This window comes from Aegilops tauschii, chromosome 3 (genome assembly GCF_002575655.3).
Source record: "Aegilops tauschii subsp. strangulata cultivar AL8/78 chromosome 3, Aet v6.0, whole genome shotgun sequence".
Classification (NCBI taxonomy): Eukaryota; Viridiplantae; Streptophyta; class Magnoliopsida; order Poales; family Poaceae; genus Aegilops; species Aegilops tauschii.
The window spans coordinates 80,219,113-80,244,288 of record NC_053037.3 but is presented as its reverse complement, the minus strand read 5'-3'; the positions used below and the strand labels follow the sequence as shown (position 1 = coordinate 80,244,288).

General features: G+C 46.0%; 1 protein-coding gene and 1 pseudogene across 8 annotated transcripts; one reads left to right on the top strand and one right to left on the bottom strand.

The window, feature by feature from the left end:
• Positions 1 to 1,037: 1,037 nt before the first annotated feature.
• Positions 1,038 to 24,852, bottom strand: LOC109786714 (rhamnogalacturonan I rhamnosyltransferase 1-like; annotated as a pseudogene).
• LOC109786715 (uncharacterized) lies at positions 15,509 to 22,639 on the top strand. 8 transcript variants are annotated; one of them, XR_006667415.2, is made up of 7 exons: positions 15,509 to 15,644; positions 15,756 to 15,933; positions 16,801 to 16,857; positions 16,965 to 17,026; positions 17,373 to 17,498; positions 18,518 to 18,683; positions 22,413 to 22,639. XR_006667415.2 is itself a non-coding variant. In XM_045232072.2 (6 exons), exons 2-6 carry the CDS (start codon positions 15,875 to 15,877, stop codon positions 18,520 to 18,522), a joined length of 309 nt encoding a protein of 102 aa, XP_045088007.1. In that variant the 5' UTR covers positions 15,509 to 15,644; positions 15,756 to 15,874; the 3' UTR covers positions 18,523 to 18,872. The 8 variants fall into 8 exon arrangements, 2 of the variants coding, with proteins under 2 accessions (XP_045088007.1, XP_020200872.1); XR_012204319.1 differs by having other exon boundaries at positions 17,373 to 17,533; XR_006667414.2 differs by lacking the exon at positions 22,413 to 22,639 and adding an exon at positions 20,229 to 20,369.
• Positions 24,853 to 25,176: the final 324 nt, after the last annotated feature.

Below are 25,176 nucleotides of genomic sequence, written 5' to 3'. Positions count from 1 at the left end.
CTATTGTTTTGTACTTTCTTTTTGCATCAAAATACTTTTCTTTAAATTTAAAACCTTGCCATATAATTTCTATGGATTATTTTGCACTACCTGAAAAAGTTTGGATTCAAAATAATTTATTAAGTTTGAGTTTATATTTAAATGGGATAAAAAGGTGTTGTTGGTCCACTGTTTTAATATTGAGGGGCAATTTTATATTTTGAAAAATGTTAATTATTTCATGACAAATTGTTAGTGAATATTTGCAACCCACCGCACATTTTTGTTTTACTATTTGAAGAAATAATAATTTTACTTTATTTTAAATTTGAATTTGAATCGGGTTTGAATCAACACGAGATTATCAACACTAATCGTGGTGACGTGGCATCATTAGTCGAGGGTTACTGTAGCTTAATTATCCGGGCATCACAAGTAGCCTGGTGTAGGACGAGGAGTTGCAAATTGACTTGCTGTACATGCAAATATCCAATCAAAAATTCAGTTAACAGTACAAGGACAAGGAGTAACTTACAGTACTCATGACTACTCCATTTTGTTACAAGATGTACTCCATTTAACAGAGTAGGAGTAATATTCAGTTACTTTACAAGATGTACTCCATTTAACAAAAAACAGTAAAATTTACAAATCCTACAGCTGATAATGGTTTGTTAAATTGAATTTCTGTCAATGTTACTAATTTTTCTGTATTTCTGAATATCGAGCATGCAAGCACATAACAAGCAAAATTTACTGAAATTACAACTACTGAAACTCCAGTGAGAAGAGTACTCATGGCATTAACTGAAATTAACCTTCTCATTGTAATACTCCTTCTCATTGTACTCCTGGAGTAATTTAACTAAAATACTCCAGTGAGAAGAGTACCAACTCCATGTACTCCTAGCAGTTCAGAACTGCAACTACTCCTACCACAAACAAAATTCAGTAAATTTCAGTGCATCTACTACAAACAAAATTCAGTGAATTAAGCATGCAGAGATACCTGTCACAGCTTGATTCACATTGATGGATTCAGTTGCTTGATTCACTCCCTATTTCTTGGCCTACTGAAGAAAGAAAGCAAGCAACCAAATTCAGAGTTTACCATGGCTCGCAGGCCAAGGAGAGCAAAGGAGGGGCATCATCACGAACGTTGCGCATGATGGTAATAGACCTGGAGATCTAGAGGGGCGAGGGGGGAGCTTACACTTGCGGCCGTAGCGGATCCGGCATGGAGGAGGCACGCGAGGCTGGTGTGGTGGTAGCGCGCGACGTGGGCGAGCGCGGCGGAGGCGACCGCGGGCGTGAGGAGCGGGAGCGGTCGGAGCTGGAAGAGCGGGGCGGGGCGGGAGCGGAGGGAGCAGCGCCAGAAGGTGTCGGAGGAGCCCTGCTTGGCGAGGAAGTTGTTGGTGGCGGCGGCGAGCTCCTGGAAGGAGTAGAGGACGGGCTGGTCCGGGAGGGAGGCGCGCGCCGCGGCGAGGCTGGAGCGGCTGGACCTCGAGGATGTGGAGGAGGCCAAGGCGGTGTTTGTCGTTGTTGTTGTTGTTGAAGTGGTGGTGTGGCGGGGTCCCGAGGAGGTGGAGGTCGTGGCCGCGGAGGAGGAGGAGGCGGAGGTGGATGTCGTGCCGGTGCCGGTGCCGGTGGTGGTGGAAGGGGATCGGCGGCGGTGGCGAGAGGCGAGGGGCGAGATGCAGATTGGGGAGAAGGACGACCGGCTGGGTCATCTTGGATATTTTAGTGGGGGAGGGTTAGCAATAGCGCACCTTTTAGGGGTGCGCCATAAAAATTGGTATATCAATGACGCACCATTTAGGGGTGCGCCGTAAACACCGTGATAGCAATGGCGCACCTTCTCCTGGTGCGCCATTACTAACTTTTTTTATTTATTTGGATTTTTAGTTGCATGTAATAATTTAAGGATTGAGATAAAAGAAAAGGAAAATGCAAATGGAGTGATAAAACCATTGTGCAAAGATTTAGAATTAGATGACATGGTTGAAATCAAGTGATACAGGTAATAATTTAGTTGCATGTAATAATTGAGCTTGCCACTGACACACACACGCGGCCGACACGTCGTGATTCGATCTTAGCTATATTTTCACAATCTTCTTGCCCTTCTTTCTTGCGGTTGAATAATTTAGCCCCGGAACCCCTTGAGTTCTTCTCTTGAACGGACGTCTTTAGGTAGGGTGGTCCTGCTTCTTCTTGTGGTGTATGGTACTTCATCGTCATCGTCATCTTCCATCTTCGGGTCGCCGTACTTGTCGAAGTCTTGTTCATTGGCGACTCCATCCATTCCGATGATGTTCCTTTTGCCTCTCCTCATGACAACACGACTGGGCTTTGACTGGTCGGTAATGAAGAAGCATTGGTCCACTTGGGAAGCCAGTACCCATGGCTCATTTTCCGCGGTGACGTTTGCGCCTGCGGTCTTGTATTTGGCTTCGGGTATAACCATGGTGGTGAAATACCGGTCTTCTTTTAGGACGCTCTTGGCCCATCTGACACGGAACATCGGGACCTTCTCTCCAGCGTAGCTCAGCTCCCAGATCTCCTCGATCCTTCCATAGTATCTGTCCTTGTCGTTACCGGTGTAGGATTCCATCGTTACCCCGAAGTTCTGATAATCGCTCTTCATGTCCTTTTCCTCGGTGTAGGATGTGTAGCCGTTGATATCGTACGCCTTATAGGTCATCAGGTTGTGCTCGGCGCCCTGTGACAAGGCGAATATGAGTTTTTCTTCCACGGAAGAATCCTCATGTAAAGGGTATGACAGAAGCTTCTCCTTGAACCAAAGCGTGAAACATGAGTTGTGCTCTTTGATTATATCTCCGTCCGTCCTCTGCTGGCCTTGGTCATTGTACGTCTTCTCAATAAAGGTTTTGTGCTCTACCACCCAAGGATCGACCACGTCTATGTGTTGTAGCGCGACTAGGTTTGCTCTTTCAAAGTCGGCGAGTCGACCCTTGAAGTCGACATGCATTTCGCGGCGACTCTCGCGGTGACCCCATCCAGCGAGCCTGCCGAGGTGCCTGTTGACGGGCAGACCAACGGGGTTCTCGATGCCTAGATAATTCGTGCAGAACGAGATGGACTCTTCGGTCATAAAGCCCTTGGCTATGCTTCCATCTGGACGTGCCCTGTTGCGAACGTATCCTTTGGTGACACCATTCATCCTTTCGAACGGCATCATGCTGTGCAGGAACGTCGGCCCGAGTTGGATGATATCCTCCACGATATGGACCAGCAGATGCACCATAACGTCGAAGAATGCGGGCGGGAAGTACATCTCAAGCTCGCATATTATCACCACGATCTCTTCCTGTAGCCTTCTGAGTTGCCTCACGCCAACCGACTTCCGACAGATGACGTCGAAAAAGTTGCATAGGCCAAATAGCGTTTCACAGACGTGCGCGTCCATGATCCCACGGATTGCAACTGGAAGTATCTGCGTCATTAGCACGTGAGTCGTGAGACTTCATCCCGCTGAACTTTTGCTTCGCTGAGTCTAGGTATCTGCTTATCTTCCCCGCGTAACCGCCAGGAAATTTTACTCCTACGAGGCAGGTGAAAAACTGCTCGATCTCCTTCTGACTTTGAGTGAAGCATGCGGGAGGGCAGTCATATTCGATCTTCTTGGCCTTTTTGCCTTTGCGACGACTTTCCGTGTCCTTCACCTCATCATCATCATCATTAGGGTGTTTTGCGTGAAGCTCCTCCCAGATGCCCATTGATTGCAAGTCTGCCCTTGCTTTCGGCCCATATTTGGTCCTCTCTGGCATGTTGAGCAAGGTACCAAGCAGACTCTCGCACACGTTCTTCGTGATATGCATGACATCAAGGCTGTGAGGCACACGGAGGATCTTCCAGTACGGCAAGTCCCAGAAAACAGACCTCGTTTTCCATACCTTCAGCAGCGGCTGTGGCGCCTTTCGCTTCTTTCCCGGCGGTGGGCACTCTTTCCAATTTTTCAACAGCTCGTCTATTTCCTCGCCGCTCCTCGTACGTGGGGGTCTTCGGGGTTCGGTTTCACCATCGAACAGATCCTTGCGTTTTCTCCATGCGTCATCGTCGCGAAGCCACCTTCGATGTCCCATGAACACGGTTTTCGAAGACCCGGGATCTCTATCTAGCTGGCGATACGTTGTGTCATCCATGCACCTGACGCATGCACAAAATCCGTGGACCACCTACCCCGCGACATATCCGTAACCGATATAGTCGTGCACCGTCGTGAGCAGTGCGGCTCTCATAGGGAAATATTGTTTCGCTGCGGCGTCCCACGTATTGGCTGGCATTTTCCACAGCGTGTCTAGCTCCTCTTTCAGTAGCCCCAGATACAGATTGATGTCGTTCCTTGGTTGTTTCGGCCCTTCAATTAGCATACTCATGTGAATGTACTTCCTCTTCATGCACATCTAGGGGGGAAGGTTGTACATCCACACAAAGACAGGTCAGGTGCTATGTGTACTTCTCTGGCTGCCAAACGGATTGACTCCATCGGTGCTCGCGCCCAGCATGATGTTCCTTGGATCGTCCCCAAATTCTGGGTGTTTGAAGTTCAACGCTTGCCACTGGCTCGCATCCTTACGGTGACTCAACATCTTGTCTTTTTTATTTATCTCCGGATCATTTCCGTCATCTTCTCGCTTCTTCTCCTCCCTATCCGCGTGCCAATGCAGGAGCTTTGCTAGCTTAGGGTCCGCGAAATACCGCTGCAGACTAGGAGTGATCGGAAAGTACCACACCACTTTTCGAGGAGCTTTCTTCCTCTTCTTGTATCGAGTGACGCCGCACACCGGACATATGGTAGACTCCGCGTGCTCGTCCCGATAAATGATGCAATCGTTCATGCACACATGGTATTTCACGTGCGGTAAATCCAGAGGACACACGATTTTCTTCGCCCCCTCGAAACTGGTCAGGCACTTGTTCCCCTTGGAAAGACGTTCGTGCCAGAATGACATGTTCTCGTCGAAGCATGCGTCGGTCATTTTGTGTTTTACCTTCATCTCCAGAGCCATGAGCGTTACTTTCAGGCGGGTATCCTCGGGCCTGCATCCTTCATACAGTGGAGTAACCGCGTCTATCTCCAGTTGATCCAGCTTGGCTTTCTCTCGGGCGGCAGCTCTTGCGTTACCTGTCTGCTTGAGAAGCAGCTCTTGAATATGAGGGTCCTGCACCCAGCCCATCGATGGTCCATCGTCGTCTGCTCCGGCATCTTCATCTTCATGATCATGCCCTTCGTCTTGATCTTCCTCATCATCATGTCCGGCATCTTCTACATGATGACTGTGTCCTGCATCTACTTCGTGATCATGTCCTGGAGATTCTTCATCTTCTCGCCCGCCCTCGCCGCTATTGTCTTGCTGCCCTTCCTTATTTCTTGCCCGGCCCCCATGGACGACTTCATAATCATCTTCATCACCTTGCCACCGATAGCCATCCATGAAACCACGCACGAGCAGGTGGTCCCGCACCTGTCTGGAATCCGGGTCCATAAGGCTCTTCAGCTTGCATCTTCGACACGGACATCTTATCTCCGTCTCGTTCTTTTGAAGCATCTCGGCCTTCACGGAGCTCAAAAACCTATTCACGATGCCTTCGGTCATCGTGCGGACCATGGTCGCCTGCGGGGTAGAGCAAAACGATATTTTAGAACCAAAAAAAATTTGGCATGACTATGCCTAAAAATAGGACCAAAAAGAATGCATAGTGCCAAATTCTCGCCGAAACGGAAACAAATCAACATTCCGGCAAAATATTGGCAACTATCGCATTTCAAATACCGGTACCTGCAAACACAAACATATGCAACACCACAAACATACGTAGATCTAGGCCATAAAATGTGTGTACGTTGGAGGGAGAAAAAAGTAGATCTAGAACATAAAGAAAGCTTTCCCCTTACTTACCTATCAAAAAAAGGAAATTTAACCACTTAATTTGGGTGAATCTATAGTGCAAATGAGGTGAGGAGGAGGAGGCAGGCGAGACCAAGCTTGGTAGAGGTGGAGAGAATGAAGTGGGGAAAGTGAGTGTGGTAGGTGGCTGTCAAAAATATCTAGCTGCTCTCAGGTTACCAATGGTGCAACTCCTAGGAATGCGCCATTGGTAACCAGGGTTACTAATGGTGCACCTGGTGTGTGGTGCGCCATTACTAGTTTTGAAAAAAAATTGAAAAAAAAAATTGTTAGTAGTGGCGCACCGTGGGTGTGGTGCGCCATTACTAGTTAAAACTAGTAATGGCGCACTTTCCCTTGGTGCGCCACTGCTAAGTCTGGGAAGGGTGTGGGGCCAGGACAAAACTAGTAATGGCGCACCACACACCAGGTGCGCCATTAGTAATATGGCCATTAATGGCGCACCACATACATGGTGCGCCATTAATGTCCATATTAGCTATAGCCGTTTTTCTAGTAGTGCCCGGTGCCTCTGGAACCCCTTCCGGTATTCCGATAACTTTCCTGTGCATTCTGAAGCCATTCCGGAGACCAAATAGCATCGTCCTATATATCAATCTTTACCTCCAGACCATTCCGGAGCTCCTCTCATGTCCATGATCTCATCCAGGACTCCGAACAACATTCAGTCACCAAACCGCATAACTCATATAATACCAAATCGACATCCAACGTTAAGCGTGCGGACCCTACCGGTTCGAGAACTATGTAGACATGACCGAGACACCTCTCTGGTCAATAACCAATAGCGGAACCTGGATGCCCATATTGGCTCCTACATATTCTACGAAGATCTTTATCGATCGAACTGTTATGACAACATACGTAATTCCCTTTGTCCATCGGCATGTTACTTGCCCGAGATTCAATCGTCGGTATCTCTATACCTAGTTCAATCTCGTTACCGGCAAGTCTCTTTACTCGTTCCGTAATACATCACCTTGTAACTAACTCCTTAGTCATTTGCTTGCAAGCTTATGATGTGTATTACCGAGAGAGCCCAGAGGTACCTCTCCGATACTCGGAGTGACAAATCCTAATCTCGATCTATGCCAACTCAACAAACACCTTCGGAGATACCTGTAGAGCATATTTATGATCACCCAGTTACGTTGTGAAGTTTGATAGCACACAAGGTATTCCTCCGGTATCTGGGAGTTGCATAATCTCATAGTCGAAGGAATATGCATTTGACATGAAGAAAGCAATAGCAATAAAACTGAACGATCAATATGTGAAGCTAACAAATGGGTCTTGTCCATCACATCATTCTCCTAATGATGAGATCCCATTATCAAATGACAACTCATGTCTATGGTTAGGAAACCTTAACCATCTTTGATCAACGAGCTAGTCTAGTAGAGGCTTACTAGGGACACGGTATTTGTTTATGTATTCACACATGTATTTAAGTTTCCGATCAATACAATTATAGCATGAATAATAAACCTTTATCATGAATAAGGAAATATAAAATAACAACTTTATTATTGTCTCTAGGGCATATTTCCTTCACTATGGTTGAACCCGCAAGGGAAGTCCGGCCGAAGTTTCCATTACGACCCCAAACGATGTGTGCAAGGTTCTCAAGCCCACCTCGACGGATGGAACTATGCTTTGTACACCAGGCCACGGTGCCTAGTCTGTCCCAAGCCCACCTGTACCGAGTACCACCTGGTAGACCACTAACACAACCTACAAACACCAGTAACTAGTTGCAACTCCTGGACAGAGATCAAGGCGATTAATAAGTCCAGAGAGCTTGATTACCGGAGCCCAATGTGTGGTAGTAGCTAGTCTTGGATAACATACACAGAACTCGATTCTTAAGGACGATCTCAATGAGACGACCCACCATGTACTCCTACATGGCCTCTCATCACTACCTTTACCAAATCGTGTTCACACACTTAGCTCTCAACATCAGAACATGATCACAACATTCCAATTCATTCCCAGATGAATCAGGCCTGACACAACACTAAGCATAGCAAGCATGGCATGGATGAAGTCACAACATGGCTCAAGAAGCTCCTAATAATGCTAGGAAGGTTTAGCTATTTACTGTGAAAATGACAGGTCTTGCAGAGGAATGGGTTCAACTACCGCAACAAGTAACAGTTGAATCGTTGTTGTCCTAATGCAATAAAAGAGACAGGAGCGAAAGAGTGGGTTTGTAACGAGATGAACAAGGGTCGGCAGGAGAACGTCTACGTGCTCGGGCACGACTATTGCTCCCTGTAGCGACGGCGGTGGCGAGCGAGGCGGCGCGGAGCTCATGGCCACAATGGAAAATGGGGCTAGCGGATGGAAACGAGGATGGGGATAAGGGGAAAACACACAGAATCTCACGAGGATTCTTCCGGCATGGTTGGCGAGCTCGGGGACGGCTTGAAGGCGAGAATCAAACATGGCAGTTGGTGATGCAGGAGGTTGAAGACGATGGCGATGGCGATGTTGTGAAGCGTCCGGGCTTGCGTGGCTCGATGGAGAGGACGAAGACGATGCGGCGAAGCTTGTGGGCATGTCCAGGGGTCGAGGAGGGAGGCGCTGGCTACGCGTGCGCCGATGGCAAGCTCGCATGACTCTCGACCATGGCGAGGAGAGAGCGAGGGACAGGGTGAGGGGCGAATGGAGGATCAGTGGGATCAGGACGGCTTCGCGGAGCCTATCCACGGTGTCGTGCTGGCGGGGAGAGGGCGGTCAGGCTGCTGCGTGGGGCGCTAGGCGTGCCCACGCGTCGGGCACGCGCCTGGCGTCCTACTGGCGGGAGGTTGAAGACAGGGGAGCCCCTGGTGGGCTGGGCGGCCAGCTGGGTCGCGCAAGGTAAGTTTCTATTCCCTTTTTATTTTTATTTTTATTTTGTTTTTCTTATTTCTTTGCCACTTTTTAAAATTCAGAGAAATTCAAACCAGTGCCAAACTTCTCTAAAATATTTGTGTTGTCATAAATGATGCACATAAATTATTTCAGGGCATTTTGAATTTATATTCTAAATATTATGAATATAAATCCAAACTCAAATAGAATATTGATTTAAATTCAAAGCCCAAATAATTTCTTAAAAATGTTCACTATTTTTGGTTTGGATCAAAACCCATGCCAAAATTATCACATATCAATGAAGGAATTTATGGAATCATTGAATGCAATTTTTAGGGTTCTTTTCCCTTTATTAAAAATTTTGAAGCTTGCAAATATTCCTCAATTCAAATTTCTTGAATTTAACAAGATGCATGATGCTCACTGATGCAACTAATTACAAGCATTATTCTAGGGTTGTGACAGCTTGCCCAAATCGGAAGGGTGATCGATTGACCAAGTTCGCCCACTTCGTTCCGCTCTGCCACCCCTTCAACACCACAAGGTGCCGCGCATGTCCTGTGACAACGTTGTTAAGCTACATGGAGTCCCCACTCCATCGTCCCAGATCGCAATCGTGTGTTCACCAAAGCGCTCTAGTGCGAACCGTTCGTGGCCGTGGGCACCAAGCTGTTGTATTCGATGGCTTACCACCTCCCGGCGGATGACCGGAGTGAGAGGGTGAATCGGTGCATGGAAATGCACTCCAATGCGTGTTCCATGACGCTCCGCGATGCCAGCGCTAGTGGCCACCGATGGCGGAGTTTTGGTACAATTTTCTTTCCACTCGTGATTAATTTCACTCCCTTCAAAAGCTTTTTATGGTGTTGAGACCAACCTCAGGGGCATGCCGCTCTGGGATGACAAGGTGGCTCTAGTCCTCAACACTGAGCACTAGGACTGGGGCATGGACACTACGGTCCTTCGGGAGCAACTCCTCCGTGCCCAGCGTTGTTTCAAGAAGAAAGTTGGTCCCCATCGGACTGAGTGCAATTTCAAAGTGGGGCGACCCTGTGCTGCTGAAGCCCCAACCATACACACGATCCTCTGTCGCCGTTGCCCATGCGCCAAGCTCGCGTTATGGGCCCTTCAAGATCAAAAGACAAGATTGGCTCCCTCTACAAATTGACCCTACCGCCGGACAGCCACGTCCATGATGTCTTTCATGTTTTGCAGCTCAAGCTATTCACCCCCAACTACACTCTGGTCTTCGTCGAGCTGCCACAGCCACCGGACCTAATGACAAGCGACAACGAGCAAGTAGAGCGCTGCATGGTTAAGCACGGCGACAAGGCCCTTGTCGAGCTCCATGTACGCTGGTCATCTTCTCCAACCATAACCGCTACTTGGGAGGACTACGACACACTGCGGCAGCGCTTCCCTACTGCAACAATCTAGCCAGATGAGAACACAGCGTCATGTGAAGCTCATTCTGAAGAAGAGCGGAGTGTCACACCCGCATCCTCTGATGATGTGGTGGACTACAGTTGACCAGGGGACCCTTTTTTTTGCGGGTGAGTTGACCAGGGGACCCAGTGTGCCAAGTCAGCATGGTCCCACGGGCCAAGCTTGCATGTGTATTTAAGTGTGCTCCTGCATGAAGCTGGTCATAGTAGGAGGTAACTTAGACAGTAGACTACTAACATGCATATGTTACTACATACTATATATTACCGCTCCATCCATATTACTTGTATTAGATTTGTCTAGACCCAGGTCTAGACAAATCTAAGACAAGTAATACAGATCGAAGGAAGTACCTTCATAGTGGGTAGTAACATGTGTGGTACCATACAGGCCTTCATTTATTTAGATGTAGACTCATTTTTTGGGGTGCGTTATGTTACCACAAACATCTATCTTCAATTCACGTCTTTTACTATTTTCCACATAAGCATTATGTTACTAAGTTACTCCCACTATGATCGGCCTGAGTGAGAGGCACCTCAACTGTCATGTACCTCACCTTCTTTATCTACAAGCAAATCTCACATGCTCCCCCTTTTCCCCTTCGTTCGATCCTTTCTCTATAGATCGGATCATTACAAAGTGGTGACAACGTCGCATCTCCCGTGTTCCTCCCCCCATGATGAAAGAATCTTCCCGATAAATCTCTTGTTCCTCCTGCCTCCCCTCGTCTCCTCCTCATGCAAACTCTGAAGTTCTCGGATTCTGGCCTGGCGATGGCGGTGACTTGCAACAGCGATGATGACATTGAGGCATAGTTTTCTCTCTGTAGTGAGCCCCTACTTGTGCGCTTTATTCTGCCCCTCCCATGACACGATTGTCTAGGTCTAGGGTTCATGCAATAGGAGGAGGTCAGCCATGAGCAAGTTTTTCTAACCTTCCATGTGCAAGGAGAAGGTTTGCCGGCTGGAAGACATGTGCTTGAGGTAGATAGTCAGCTGGATCTTGATCCATGTTGTTCTTGAGTAACCTATAGTTGATTTTGGTCTCTTTCTTCTTTTTCGGCAAAGCGTACCAGACCTTGCGCGTCCGTTTGATTTTGGTCTGTCATCTTGTATGTAGGTTAATTTCTTTTCTTTTTGTTACATGTACAACCAAAAAAGACACAGATACGTCCCAGACCCCGCGTGTCCGTTTCAAATACCATATTCGATACGGAGACGCTGGACCAATAGCCCTAGATATCTATATCTATACCTAATAATAATGTCATTAGTGCTTCTGGCGGTACGTCGCATAAATTGCCCCCAAAGTTGTAAAATATTACCCACGAGTGCCAGCTATAAGTGACAAAAATACATTTCACACATGGGAATCCCCGCCTAGGCCGGCCCATGGAGTAGAGACCTCCTATACTGCGCTCTGCACGCTGGGAGAAGACGCAACACGCCCGTTTGGGCCGGCCCATGCGTGAGCGGCGTGTTTTTAAATTTCTTTTTTATTTTTATTTTCTATTTTCATCTTTTCTCCTTTAAATATTTGGTACTTAAAAAATTCCAAAAATTTTAAAAAAATTTAAATAAAATGTTCAATAAATCATAAAATGTTTGTGGATTCAAAAAAATGTTCGCAATTTTGAAAACAATTGTTTGGGACATCAAATAATGTTCATGCATTTTTTTAAAAGTTCATGTATTAAAAAATGTTAATGAAATTGAAAAAAAATGTTCGCCAAAATGTTATCGATGATGCAGCAAAATGTTGTCAAGGCCTTTGGAGATTATGATTTTTTTTCTCCTGTTGCAACGCACGGGCCCTTTTGCTAGTCATATTTGATACGGAGACACGTGGACCAGTAATCCTAGACGCATGAACCTACTATTGGGCTTTTACGGATTTTCCTCTAACAATCCCCCACCCCCACACCCCAAATTTCAGTCAGGGTGGGGGCCATCATCCCTCCTTCTCCAATCCCAATCGCACGCGTTTGTTAGTCCGTTAATCCCGTAATAGATCCCTTCATGCATTGCTCCACGCACACCTAAGGCGCCCGTTTCAAGCCACAGCCTAAAGCGCCCCTGTGCGGTGCCAACTAGTCAGACGCCGATTTGTCCTTTTCTTTCCATATACATGTCTATACCCATTTGGCTAGGTTGTTTGATCCATGGTGTCATATATGTTAGGAAGTGAAACTTCTATTTTCGTTTAATGTCAAAGCAGAACTCCTGCTGTTCACGTCAAAAAAAATGTTAGGAAGCAAAGGGACCAACACGTTGATCAACAGAGCATTGTGTTATAATACACGGATACAAACAAAATAAATAAATGTGATAGCAGTATAGCATGGTTTTTCATAATGTGAAATCTCAAAGTTTCAGCTTACAAGAGAATGCTCCATGTTTCAGAGATTTGAGTATTATTACACAATTTAAGTAAAGAATTCTAAAAGTTAGCTAGCTCAACTATAAGTTTCTGGTCAAGTAGCACTGCCTTCTTGAACCCAAAGTATCTGTGGACATGGGAACAAATAAACAGTTGAAAGAAAATGGGACAAAAGTTTTTCCGGAAACAGGAATGTGACATCTCAAAGTTTCATATTACAACAGAATACTCCGTGTTTCAAAAATTTGAGTACTATCACACAGTTTAAGAATTCTAAAAGTTGGGATTTGAGAAAATCCTGCTACTCCTATAAAAAAAATAGTTGAGATCATGCAGCATGGCATGGGGCAGGTTAATATATAGGTGTTATTTTTCTTTCTCTCTCCCTTTCTTTCTATTTTGCGAGGAGGTAATAAATGTTTCTTAATACTTATTCCAAGGGACAAACTTCTATATCTAGTGAAAAGTATCATGATACAATTCAACATAACAAGGGGAATACTGGAACTTGGCAAAAGGTACCTACGATGGCCTTCAGCAACTTTTGCCATGTTACAACTTACAACCAGGAGCATTCTCAAATGTCTTAGTTCATCACTCTCCAAGGACAACATATAATCCAATGCTGCCAAAAGGAGGGGGCAAAGCCAGAACAGAACGCCCGCGTCGCCTAGCCTGGGCGACTCGGGCGGAACGCGGTTGCTAGCGCCGCCGCCGCTCCTTTCTACACGCCTCGCCGCGCCGCTGCCGGAGAACGCCGCTGGCAAAGCTCACGGGGCCGACGGCGGCGGTGGGGCGCCTTCTCGCGACGGCCTCCGGTCTGTAGGGCGGCAGCTTCGGGCGGCACGTCGGCGCGCGTCGGGACTCGGCTGGGTCGCGGCGACCGGCGACTGTTCTCGACGTCCTCCTATGGGGCGTGGTGACGGCTACCGGCGGCATGGCGGCGAGGCTGTGCCGGAGGCGCGGGGCCGGTGCAGCGCGACGGCCAGATCCATTCGCTTTGTGGCGGCAGTGCCCCTGCTAAGCATTAGATTTTGGCCATAGGGGCGCCTCGGTGGATTTTGGCTGTGGTGTTGTGGCCAGGTTGGCTGCGGTGCCGTGGTTCTTACCTGGTGGACAGATCTGTCTTTCGTGCTTCAAATCCGGTCATGTCTGCTTTTGGTCTATAGACCTGGATAGGGCTCTCTTTGGCCAGATGGCACTCACCGATGATGTGCTCCGCCGACGGTGTTGGTCCATGTGATAATCACTCCGGTCAGCGGCGGCCTCGTTGCGGATTGCGATGGCCACCAAAAGATCTTTGCGGGGATTACTCTCTTCAGATCCGGTGGTTTCATTCGGCAACGAGATACAAACGATGGACAACGACTTGACGCAGAGGATATGGTTGTACAACGGCGAGCAGCTGCTAGGATCGTGGAAAAGCGGTGGCAACAACATATGATTGATTTCGATGGCGGTGTTTTCGAGTACCCGGTCTCGAGCTCCGAGGTGAAAACCTATGTCTGACACGAGTGGTCATACATGGCAATGGTGATGTTTTTGCATCATTCCCTTGTTGAAGGCATTGCTCGTATATTCTTAGACTGATTCTTCAGGGTGAAAACTTAGAGTCCGACCTTTGGTGGTTGGATCCGGTGACGGCGACGCTCGAGCATCGCTCCCTTCATGAAGGCGTTGCTGTTGAATAACCTCGTTGTCCTTATGGTGTCATGAGATGGCTGGTGTGGATATGGTCATTGTTGTAGTTTGTCGATCGTGGATTTGTTCGCTTCGGGTTTTTCTCTCGCTTAGGCGTAGCTTTGGTCTTATATGAATTTGCTATTTGCTAGCGGGTTTTTGTGTGTGTTGGTGTTGGCTGTGTGCATCTTAGTTATGCAAAGACCGGGTGTGTTCTCATCGTGTTTGTATCAACTTGATGCTTCATTTTGAGTCAATAAAATCCACCCTTTGTCGAAAAAAGTAATGTCGCTTTTCTTACATGATCAACACCAATAACAGATAAATATAAATAAAAGACCTGACAATCATACAGTACTGTGTTGAAGATGCTGAACTAATGACCTTGGGATTAGCTGAGGTCAGTGCAACCATTTTTCTTTGTCCACCATACATTTCACCATCAATGTCGAGTGCCTTCAATACCAATGCAATCTCCTCTAGTGTTAATGGACAGAGCCCGCCTTTCATCTTCACATTGGAGTCGACCACTTTCTCTTTCCACCATGGCTAAGCGTATCTTCCAAGTTCAAGGCACAATTCATCTGTTAACTGAAGGTCTGAAACATCTTGAGAAATTTTGGATGCGATGCCATACCTCATCCTTGTGAACTCCTCGGCCTCCTCGTTGCTGCAACCATGTGTAAACCCAGAGAAGGCAAGCATGTCCATCTCATGCCCCAAAAAGGAGACCACAAAGGGTCCATTCTGACAAAGAATTTGAACCACACACCTTCCCAGCTCTTCTAAGTCAGGGCTAAATCTCAATGTATCAAAATTGACACGGCACCTCAGTTTCTGAATCTACATGGGTAGGCCATTATTTGCACGCCCGGCATCTGTTTTATTCAGATAAAGGACCTTGTACTTCTTCATGCGGTTTTCCCAAAACTTACTACCTACGGAGTGAGGGCTTTTGGTTGCCGGGCTACAGGCAGGCCGCAATCTGGTCCATCAGTATGGGCTTTGGGATTGTTGATCTGTCATTTCATTGCAGCAGTGTGGCAGGGCTAGTGGATGAAATACGGCCCTTGATACACCTACGCGCGCATAGGCGTATTGGTGTTCGGCCCACCAACACAGATGTTCCTCCGGCCCGCGGGATGACTGCTTTGGCTGGACCGGCTGTTTCGAATTAGCACATGTAAAGTGGGCCTGGTGACCTCCGTGGAGCAGATAGAGCCACGCGACCAGGTTGGCTCGTCATTCGCCTCTCTTTGCACACAAGCTCGGCGCGGCGGCTGCTATGTTATTTCAGAGAGGCGCACCGCGGTGGCGATTCCCCGCCGGCGAGATGTCGACCAACGGCCTCGACCTCGACGGGTATGTTCATGCTGCTTCAATGGTCTCCTACCCCAATCTTTGCCCCATCCGATTCGACGGCGTTTTGTGTTTTGGGAATGCCTTTACTGATCCTGCTAGATCTGATTGTAGGACGAGGGGAGCACACATCGCCGGATGGAATTGTACTGTGTTCCAAGTGAAATCCCAGGATTCCATGAGTGCGCCGGCTCTAGAGACGGAGAAGGCCGGCGAAGCTCAGGAAGCTGGAGATGGGCAGAGATACGAGGTGTGCTGTGTGCTCTGAAGCTACTAGCGGCTGGACAACGAGGTAAGATTTTCTGTTTCCTCTCATGCTTGATTCGCAGCTGATAAACTTAGAACTGCTTCTCCCATGATGCGTGTACATCAAAGTGATAGGTGTGTGTGAAGATCAATAGGGGTAGTTCAGGTTAGGATTTGTGCTGCTCTGGCTACGTATTTTTTGAGGTGCTGAAGATTAAGCATAATATTAGTTGATTGATGTTAGGTAATCTTTCATTATCTGCGCTAGGTGGATTACGATACAAGTGCATATGATTGGAGTGGCTTGTCGATTTTCTGTCTAACTTCTCGTTCACTGAAGTGGGCCGTTAGGGGTGCTGGTAAACAAGGAAAACATGTTCAGATTACTCGTTTCAGATTTGTGTGTTGCAAAAATATGGGTTACCTCCAGTTACCTCTAGTGGTAAATTCGGTTAGCTAGCAAGAAACTATGCAGCACCTTATGGACAGTGTGGAATGGCTGTTTTATTGTATCAGTTGTCTGAGGTTTTGGTCTGATGGTGGGTGTGATTTGTCTTGTGGCCACAAGAACTGTTATTTTTTGGAATTAGCACGATGCTATAAACGTGGAGTAATTTATATATGTTCTGTTTTTTCGGAGCCGGATGATGTTATTTTGTAGATGGTATTGTTGGGAGACGGAAGATTTAATTATATATGGTACTGAAAACTGTATAGTTGATAGCTCAATGCTTGCCTTGGATTTATAGGCGAAAAGAAAACAAAAACTCTTTTTGCCTTTTTTTATATAGTTGTGTAATTAAGCGTGTTGGCCAGAGGAATGTTTGTTCATTTAGATCTATATTTGCATCGCTCGTGTCCTCGGAAAAAAATCTAATCATTTGGTGTTGTCTGTTGCGAGACACTGCTATAGGGTGAGGCTTGGCAAAGCACCTGACGAAATGTCGACAGACGACCTCGAGCTCGACGGGTATGTTCATTTTGCTTCAATGGTCTCCTTCCCCCATCTTTGCCCTATTGATTCGACGGCGTTCTTTTTGGGAATTCCTTTACTGATGGTGCTAGATTTGATTGTAGGAGGGGGGGAATGGGCAGAGATACGAGGTGTGCTCTGAAGCTACTCGCGGCTGGACAAGGAGGTAAGATTTTTTGTTTCCTCTCATGCTTGATTCGCAGCTGTTAAGCTTAAACTGCTTCTCCCATGATTGGTGTACATCCAAGTGATAGGTTGTGGGAAGATCAATAGGGATAGTTCATGTTCGGATGTGTGCTGGTTTGGCTACATTTTTGGAGTTGGAAAGTGTTGAAGTTTAAGCAGAACATTAGTTGATTGATGTTGGGTAATCTTTCATTCTCTGCGCTAGGTGGATTATGATACAAAAGTGGATATGATTGGAGTGGCTTGCCGATTTCTGTCTAACTTCTCGTTCAATGTCTTACTTTTCTGTTTTTTTTTTATCTGCCGGCTCCGAGTTGTGGATGCAGAACATATCGCCTTGGCCCGTCCGGTGGAGTTGCAGGCTTCTCTTCGCATCGCCGGTGGGGAAGCCGTGCCAAGGAACCAGGCATTTGAAAAAATTGCAGATTTGTTCTACGGGCCAAGAAAAAATTGTGTGTAGATTTTGCCTGCAAGTATTGATTCTCATGTCAGTTATGTGAATGCATCTTGGACTGTTTCAATTCATGTATGTGCTGCCATGACTGAATGTGTATGTTCTTTTTTTTTTTCTGTTGTTTCCAGCTGTTAATGGGCTTGACCGAATGGATTTGCAGTTGTCATTTGTTTTGATCAGTAGTGTGTCATTGTTTGTTCCTAGTTTTGGGAATTCTGCTTCATAAGTAACTCTACTGACATTTTTCTGAAGAACACCGCATGAAGTGTGTTCATGCCTTTTTTATGATTAAATGATAAGCTAACTTTAGCCAGTTTTCTGGTGATTAATATGTTAATTTCGGTAGATAACTAAGCTGTGTGGAGAAATAAATATCCTCCTTTGCCAACTTCTTGTAAATTAAATTAGTTGTAAAACTCATGTGACCCAATGTATTCATGATACGCTTGCGTGATCATTGAACCATGTCATGTTATTTGGCATAGTGGGACTTCGAATTTTGATGAAACTCATTGTTTCCATGACTTGTTGATTGACTGGTCTATTCCAGTTCAGTACTCTGTTTGTCAAGGAGGATAAATGAATAAAATTTTGTTCCTGATCAGAACCATGTTGATATGGACTGTGTCCTGAACCCTGATGTAGAAGGTGTTTAATCCGATGCAATTTCCTATTGTTGCGATCCTATAGTATTGCCTTCTGGCCAATTCAGCAATTTCCCTGGTTGAAGCTGCTCAAGCTCTGTTTCGTTGGTTGTTGTTCCCTGTCAGCGATCCATTTGACTCACTAGAGCGTATGTTTGTAATTATTATAAAGGATTTGTACCGTTTGTGAACCATATCAAATTACTAAGTTGGGTGATGGGTATTCCAATTATGGTTGCTAGTTCTGTATGTAGAACATGATCTGTGTATTAGTCAAAACCAGCACATGCTGTGTGTTAGCTTAAGTTATTTTGTCAAAATGTGTCGATTTTTAAGGCAGTTATAGTAATAATGGTTTGTGTTGTCTCATCAGGGTGAGAGTGCGAAAAGTATATCTGGAGAATTTGGAGAGGGAGCCCTAACTGAAAAGGTGCTCTCGAACTGTCCATGAGGGTATTCGTTGGCAAGACGACCTAACTGCAAGCTGGTTGGTAAAGAGGGCTTGAGTGGGTAATTAAAAATATGACTTGGCTGTCAATGTAAGTCAGTCGATATCTCAATCATTTTTCGAGTTTGATTCAGTTGTGTTCTGCACGCTAATCTCTATGCAAAATCAAATACATGTGTATCCTGCATATGGTGATGGTACATTGAAATTAGGAGGTTATTAAGTGTCCAAATTTTTTCATGGCACAAATGTGTGACTATATATGCTTTCGATTGAAAAATGTTGTGTCAGCGATTGCTAATCACAAACAGGTTGTGGAAATGGATAAGCAATATGCATAGTCATATGTGAAAGTTAATATTGCCGATTGCGTAAAGGATCATTCGTTGGACTTTGTGGCTATCACTGAGTCGGGTAAACGTGATTTTCCAACGCGTGATCTGGACCACTTTTCATGCGGTTTTGATTACGAATGGCACGTCTTACTGCCGACCGGGAGGTCCGGGGGAATTTTGCTAGGTATTAACTCTACATACTTACAACTTTTGTCCACGTCAAAGGGGGAATATCATATTAAATTCCACCTTCGAAATAAGTCCGACAACTTCACCTGGAGTTTGGTGGCTGTATATGGCGCCGCTCAAGAGGAGTATAAGTCTGCATTTCTAAAAAAATTAGTCAACACCGGTCGAGACAATCCCCATCCCATGTTAATCGGGGGGGATTTTAATATCCTTCGATATCAACTGGAAAAAAACAATGATCGGTTTGACACTATGTGGCCTTTCCTCTTTAATGCTGTTATTGACAGCCTGGACCTGAGGGAGATCACGATGTCTGGTCGTCAGTATACCTGGGCCAATAACCGATCGGTGCCAACCTTTAAAAAACTGGACCGGGTGCTAGTTACCATTGATTGGGAATATAAATATCCCCTAGCCTCGGTTCGGGCACTAGAAAGAATTGAGGCCTTGTCGGAACACGCCCCGTTGCTAGCCGATTTTGGTCAACCAATCCCATGTTCTAACCGTCACCAGTTTTAATTTGAACTGGGATGGCTCACTAGAGAGGGATTTCATGAGCTGGTTAAGAAGGTGTGGGCGCGCCAGCCTCGCGGTAACACACCCATTCAACGATGGAATAATCGAATCCACGCCTTGCGTCGATTCCTCCGAGGATGGTCCAAACATACCGCTGGCATTTACAAAAAAGAAAAATTGCGATTGTCTACCTTAATTGATGCCCTTGATAAAATAGTGGAGGTGAGGCCTCTTTCTGCTGTTAGATTGAACAAAAAAAAGTAATCTTAACGAGCAAATTGCTCGCTTACTACGCGAGGAAGAGATTAAATGGTACCAACGTAGCAAGGAGGACTCGCTGGTGCAAGGTGATGATAATACGAAATACTTTCAAATGCTAGCCAATGGCAGACATAGAAAGAAGCGTATATTCTCCCTTGACCAGGAGGAAGGTCGAATTGAGGGGGACGTACCACTTAGAAATTTTATCACTAAGTATTACAAAGACCTTTTTGGGCCTTCAGCTGAAACTAATTTTCAGTTGGACGAATCTGTTACTCATGACATTACTCAAGTTACAGACGCGGAAAATGAATTCCTAACCTCTCTGTTTTCAGAGGAGGAAATTCGAACTGCTGTGTTCCAGATGGAACACAACAAGGCGCCGGGACTGGATGGCTTCTCCGCAGAGTTCTATCAATGCTTTTGGGACGTGATTAAGGCAGACTTGGTTCAGTTGTTTAACCAACTGCATTCCGAGGACCTTGATATTGCTCGTTTAAACTTTGGGGAAATTATCCTATTGCCTAAGATTAAGGAGGCTAGTCGTATTCAACAATATCGACCGATTTGTCTCCTAAATGTTAGTTTTAAAAATTTTACGAAGGTAGCGACTAATCGGTTGAATGGTGTAGCTGATCATGTCGTAAAACCCACTCAAACAACATTTATGCAAGGACGAAACATATTAGATGGAGTGGTCGTCCTGCATGAAATTGTTCATGAGCTGCACCGGAAAAAGTTGAACGGTGTCATTCTTAAAATTGATTTTGAAAAAGCATACGACAAAGTTAAGTGACCCTTCCTGTTGCAAACTTTGCGCATGAAGGGGTTTTCACAAAAATGGTGTCGCTGGGTAGAGAGCTTTGTCTCTGGAGGTAGTGTGGCCATAAAAGTTAACAATGACGTTGGCAACTATTTTCAGACACGGAAGGGGCTTCGTCAAGGCGACCCCGCATCTCCCATCCTATTTAACATAGTCGCTGACATGCTAGCTACCCTTGTTGAGCGGGCTAAGCTGGATGGTCAAATAAGTGGTCATCCCACTCTTGGTAGAAGATGGACTATCTATTCTACAATATGCGGATGACACGATACTATTCATGGATCATGATCTAGATAAGGCTAGAAATCTCAAGCTGCTCTTATGTGCTTTCGAGGAACTTTCTGGTCTCAAAATTAATTTTCATAAAAGCGAACTTTTTTACTTTGGTGATGCTGCAGAATCAGCACCCGAATATGCTGAGATTTTCGGATGCCAGCTTGGGCAGTTTCCGATTCGGTATCTGGGTATTCCCATACACTATCGCCGTTTAACTATCGCTGACTGGAGGCATGTGGAAGAGAGACTGGAGAAACGATTAGCCAGTTGGAAGGCCAAACTCTTGTCTTATGGGGGCCGACTGATCTTGATCAATTCCGTCCTAAGCAACATGGTTTTATATATGTTGTCATTCTTCCACCTGTCGAAAGGGGTTCTACAGCGGCTAGATTACTTTAGATCCAGCTTTTTTTGGCAGTCTGGTAACGAAACCAAAAAATATCGACTTGCTAGGTCAAGCGTATTATGCAGACCTAAAAGTCAGGGGGGTCTGGGTATCCAAGACCTTGAGATTAAAAACATCGCTCTTCTTAGCAAGTGGGTTTATAAACTACTCACTGAGAATGGAGTATGGCAGGAAATCATTCGCAACAAGTATGTGGGATCCAATGCCATTTCTCAAATTCATTGGAAACCTGGGGATTCACATTTTTGGAGTGGTGTCATGAAGGCCAAGGAATTCTTCTTTCAATTTGGGACCTTCTCGGTTAGGGATGGTTCTCAGGTTCGTTTCTGGGAGGATACCTGGTTAGGGAACAACTCACTAATGGTGCAATATCCGAGCTTATACCGGATCGTTAGACATAAATTCGTCACGATCAAACAAGTCTTCGGACAAGAAAATCCCGATATTTCTTTTCATAGGGATCTTTTGGGCACTCGTCTGGCAGCATGGAATGAATTACTCACTCGCCTGGAGGACATTCAACTGTCATATGAGCCGGACACTTTTCGATGGAACTTGCATCAGAATGGCAAATTTTCGGTCAAATCCATGTATGATGCAATGGTTCATTGTGATGTTCCAGTTGATAATAGGAAATTGTGGAAGCTAAAAATTCCTCTAAGAGTGAAGATTTTCCTCTGGTTTCTAAACAAAGGAGTCATCCTAACCAGAGATAACCTGGCACGACGAAACTGGCATGGGTCCAAGACATGTGTCTTTTGCCAACATGACGAGACTATTAAACACTTATTTTTCGAGTGTAAGTTTGCTCGGACAGTTTGGGCCATGGTCCAAGTAGCTTCGAATTTATACCCACCATGTAGTGTACGGAATATGTTCGGCAACTGGTTGCGGGGTACTGATAAACAATTTTCTGCACATATTCTTGTGGGAGCGGCGGCCTTATGCTGGGCAATGTGGCTTATCAGGAATGACGTGGTTTTTAACAATAAATGTGTCAAATCTCCTATGCAGAAACCGGAGGACAAGGACCTTTTTATGATGGCGTCTACACGGCTGGAGCGTACGGCCAGGGAGGTTTTCTACCCACATGGATGGCGGTGTGATTTACGGATAGGGTCTACCGCTTCTTAGGCTGGACAAGATTTATTGCTTGCCTTTGTATCGAATAATTTTTTTAGACTGCTTTGTACTTTTTGGCTGTGTGCATCTAGCTATGCAAAGGTCGGACTTTCTTTCAATACGATTGTATCATCTCGATATATCTATTCAATGAAAAGTCCTTTATAAAAAAAACTATTAGGTATTTGTCAGTAAATACCCGTTAACTATCTTGCTATCATTACGTACACACTGATGCGAAAGTCTTCGTCCTGTTTACTCTCTAATCCAATATTGTAATCGGGAGAGCGGTTAACTTTATTTGCCAGATTAAACATAGAAGTTTTCACACTAACGGGCAGAACTTGGGGAGTGCAGCCGCAAAAAACAAATTAATCTGGATGCGCTTAATCAATAGGGGCTAATGAAGAACAATCTTAACAGTCAGCTGGCCAGCATTGCTCCACGATTCCTCTCGTCGAACTTGTGGCCAGCCATGGAAACTACTGTGCATGGCCATGCACTCAGCTCGACGCGGTGTGCATACATGTCAGACCAAGTGGTCGAAGTCTAGATTCGTTTGCATGTGGTGGGACCTACCTGGCTGCCACCAAAGTGAAGCGCTAATGCAAATCGGCCATTATACATGAACATGGCGTGATTAGTCAAGACTAAAACTGGTAGATCTATTGCATTCACCATTAGCACGCACATGTGGCAAGCTGTTCGGAATTTCTAGCGAGTACAACAGATTAAAAAGCGGTAATGTTTTTTAAACACAAACGGCAGCGTAACCGTTTAGTGGAATGTGTATTCGCTGGTCGCCGGTGCTCCACGTCCGCAATTGACCAGCTAGTGGTCTTCGCTGGCCAACGATCCTCCACGGCATGCATGCACACGAGCGTACAGAGTCGCCACGCACAAGGACGCACAGGTCTACAGCTCCTACAGCAGTGCGTACATGTCAGGGGCACGTCTGAGCCTAGATGCCTTTGCATGTGCGTGGGGCCTCTCTGGTTCAATACGGGGCAAAAATAAATCCAATACATGCCATATACTCTGACAGCGCGGATCCCTGTGGTGGTCCGACGGGTGAGATTCCGGCCTGCCTGCAGCGCGGCCACCATTGGCATTTTTCGACTACCTACGATCTTTATCTGGGTATGCATATGATCTAGATACATCATGAGAAATGAAGAGGTGCAAAGAAACATGATTATGGTAATAGGATATATCAGACCAACTGACGGGCGGCATGGAGCGAAGATATCCCCATTCAACTCTCCTTAATTTCAGCCTTGGAGGCAGCTCTTTCAGTATCAGGACCTCATCTCCCAATGATGCTATGAAGTAGTCCACATCAAATATATCTCAGAACTCACTGTAGGCAGAGCAACAGAAAAGGATAAGACAGAGGCTATCCTTAACTGAATTGTTAAGAATTGCAGTGACTACAGAAAGAAGTTCCGAGGCTATCCTTAACTGAATTGAAGAATACGGATCTCAAAGCAATGTTGAAGGGCTGAAGATAAGAGGTTCCATGTAGCTCGACCTAAAGAGGAACTTTACCCAGAAAGAGTTGCTGACCTAGAATCAGCCCAAAATAAAGTTTTGTCCCACTTCGGCATGATGAGTGACATTTAAGTATCTCGCATCTGATTTAACAGTGGAATATTGATGGTTCAGCATTAGTATTTGAACAGCAGCGATGGCTCAGAAATATAGACAGCGCAGTAGATGCATTGTGATCGTCACAAGCTGTACTTACAGCAGCGGCGCGCATCTGATTGAGACCGCCATTGCAGGACACCAACAGATAGCCATTGTTCTTGTAGATTCCTGAAAATAGAACCGATAAGAAAGATCAAATGGCGGTAGAGACTGCAACAGGTTACTACGGAATCCTTGACCAAATCGACCCGGCATGAACTGATCGATCCAAAAAATAGGTGCTAAACCAACCAAAAGCTCGCAGGGAAGGCGACGAATGGAAAGGGGGAAGCATTAATGGAATCCCAAATATTCCTGAGCAAAGAAGGAAGGGAAGCCGCCTGATTCGCAGGTATTCCTAACCAAAGGAAGGGAAGAAGAGGGGATCAAAAGAAGCAGGAATTGACCGTCTATTTTCCCTCAAGTGAGCCTTCTCCCTCCCGAGCGAACGGCCAGAGTCCTTCCCGAGCGCGACAGGTAGGGTTCCTAGCCGCCGCCGTCGGTACTTTCTTCTCTAGCAGTGTGGCTCATTGCCTGGTAGATTAAGAACTGTAGTGCTGGTGTGGCACTGGTTTCGGCCGGTCACCTCGCCAACCGTCTGATCGGGACACAGTGACAGAGCAGCCGTTCGATCGAACCCCATCGTCGTCCTCCTTTGTCAATCTCTCCTCGAAAAAAGCTGCTTCCACTCGGCCGTTCCTCGCGGCAGCACGCGGCGACGAAGGAAGAGAGGGGCGCTCGGCGAACTCCGGTGAGAGACCTCGCCGGCGATAACCAGCAGCCGCCCTCGATGCAGCCCTCGCGTCCTGCTCTTTTAGTTCTTCAGAGTATGCTAGGGTCTTTGTTCTTTGAAAAATTATGGAAGCATAGTACTATATATTTTTTATTTGTAGATGATGAAAATATACAAGGTTGATTAGGAACTTGCTTTGCAAGACCATATGCTAGTGTTTTCCTAGTATCCATG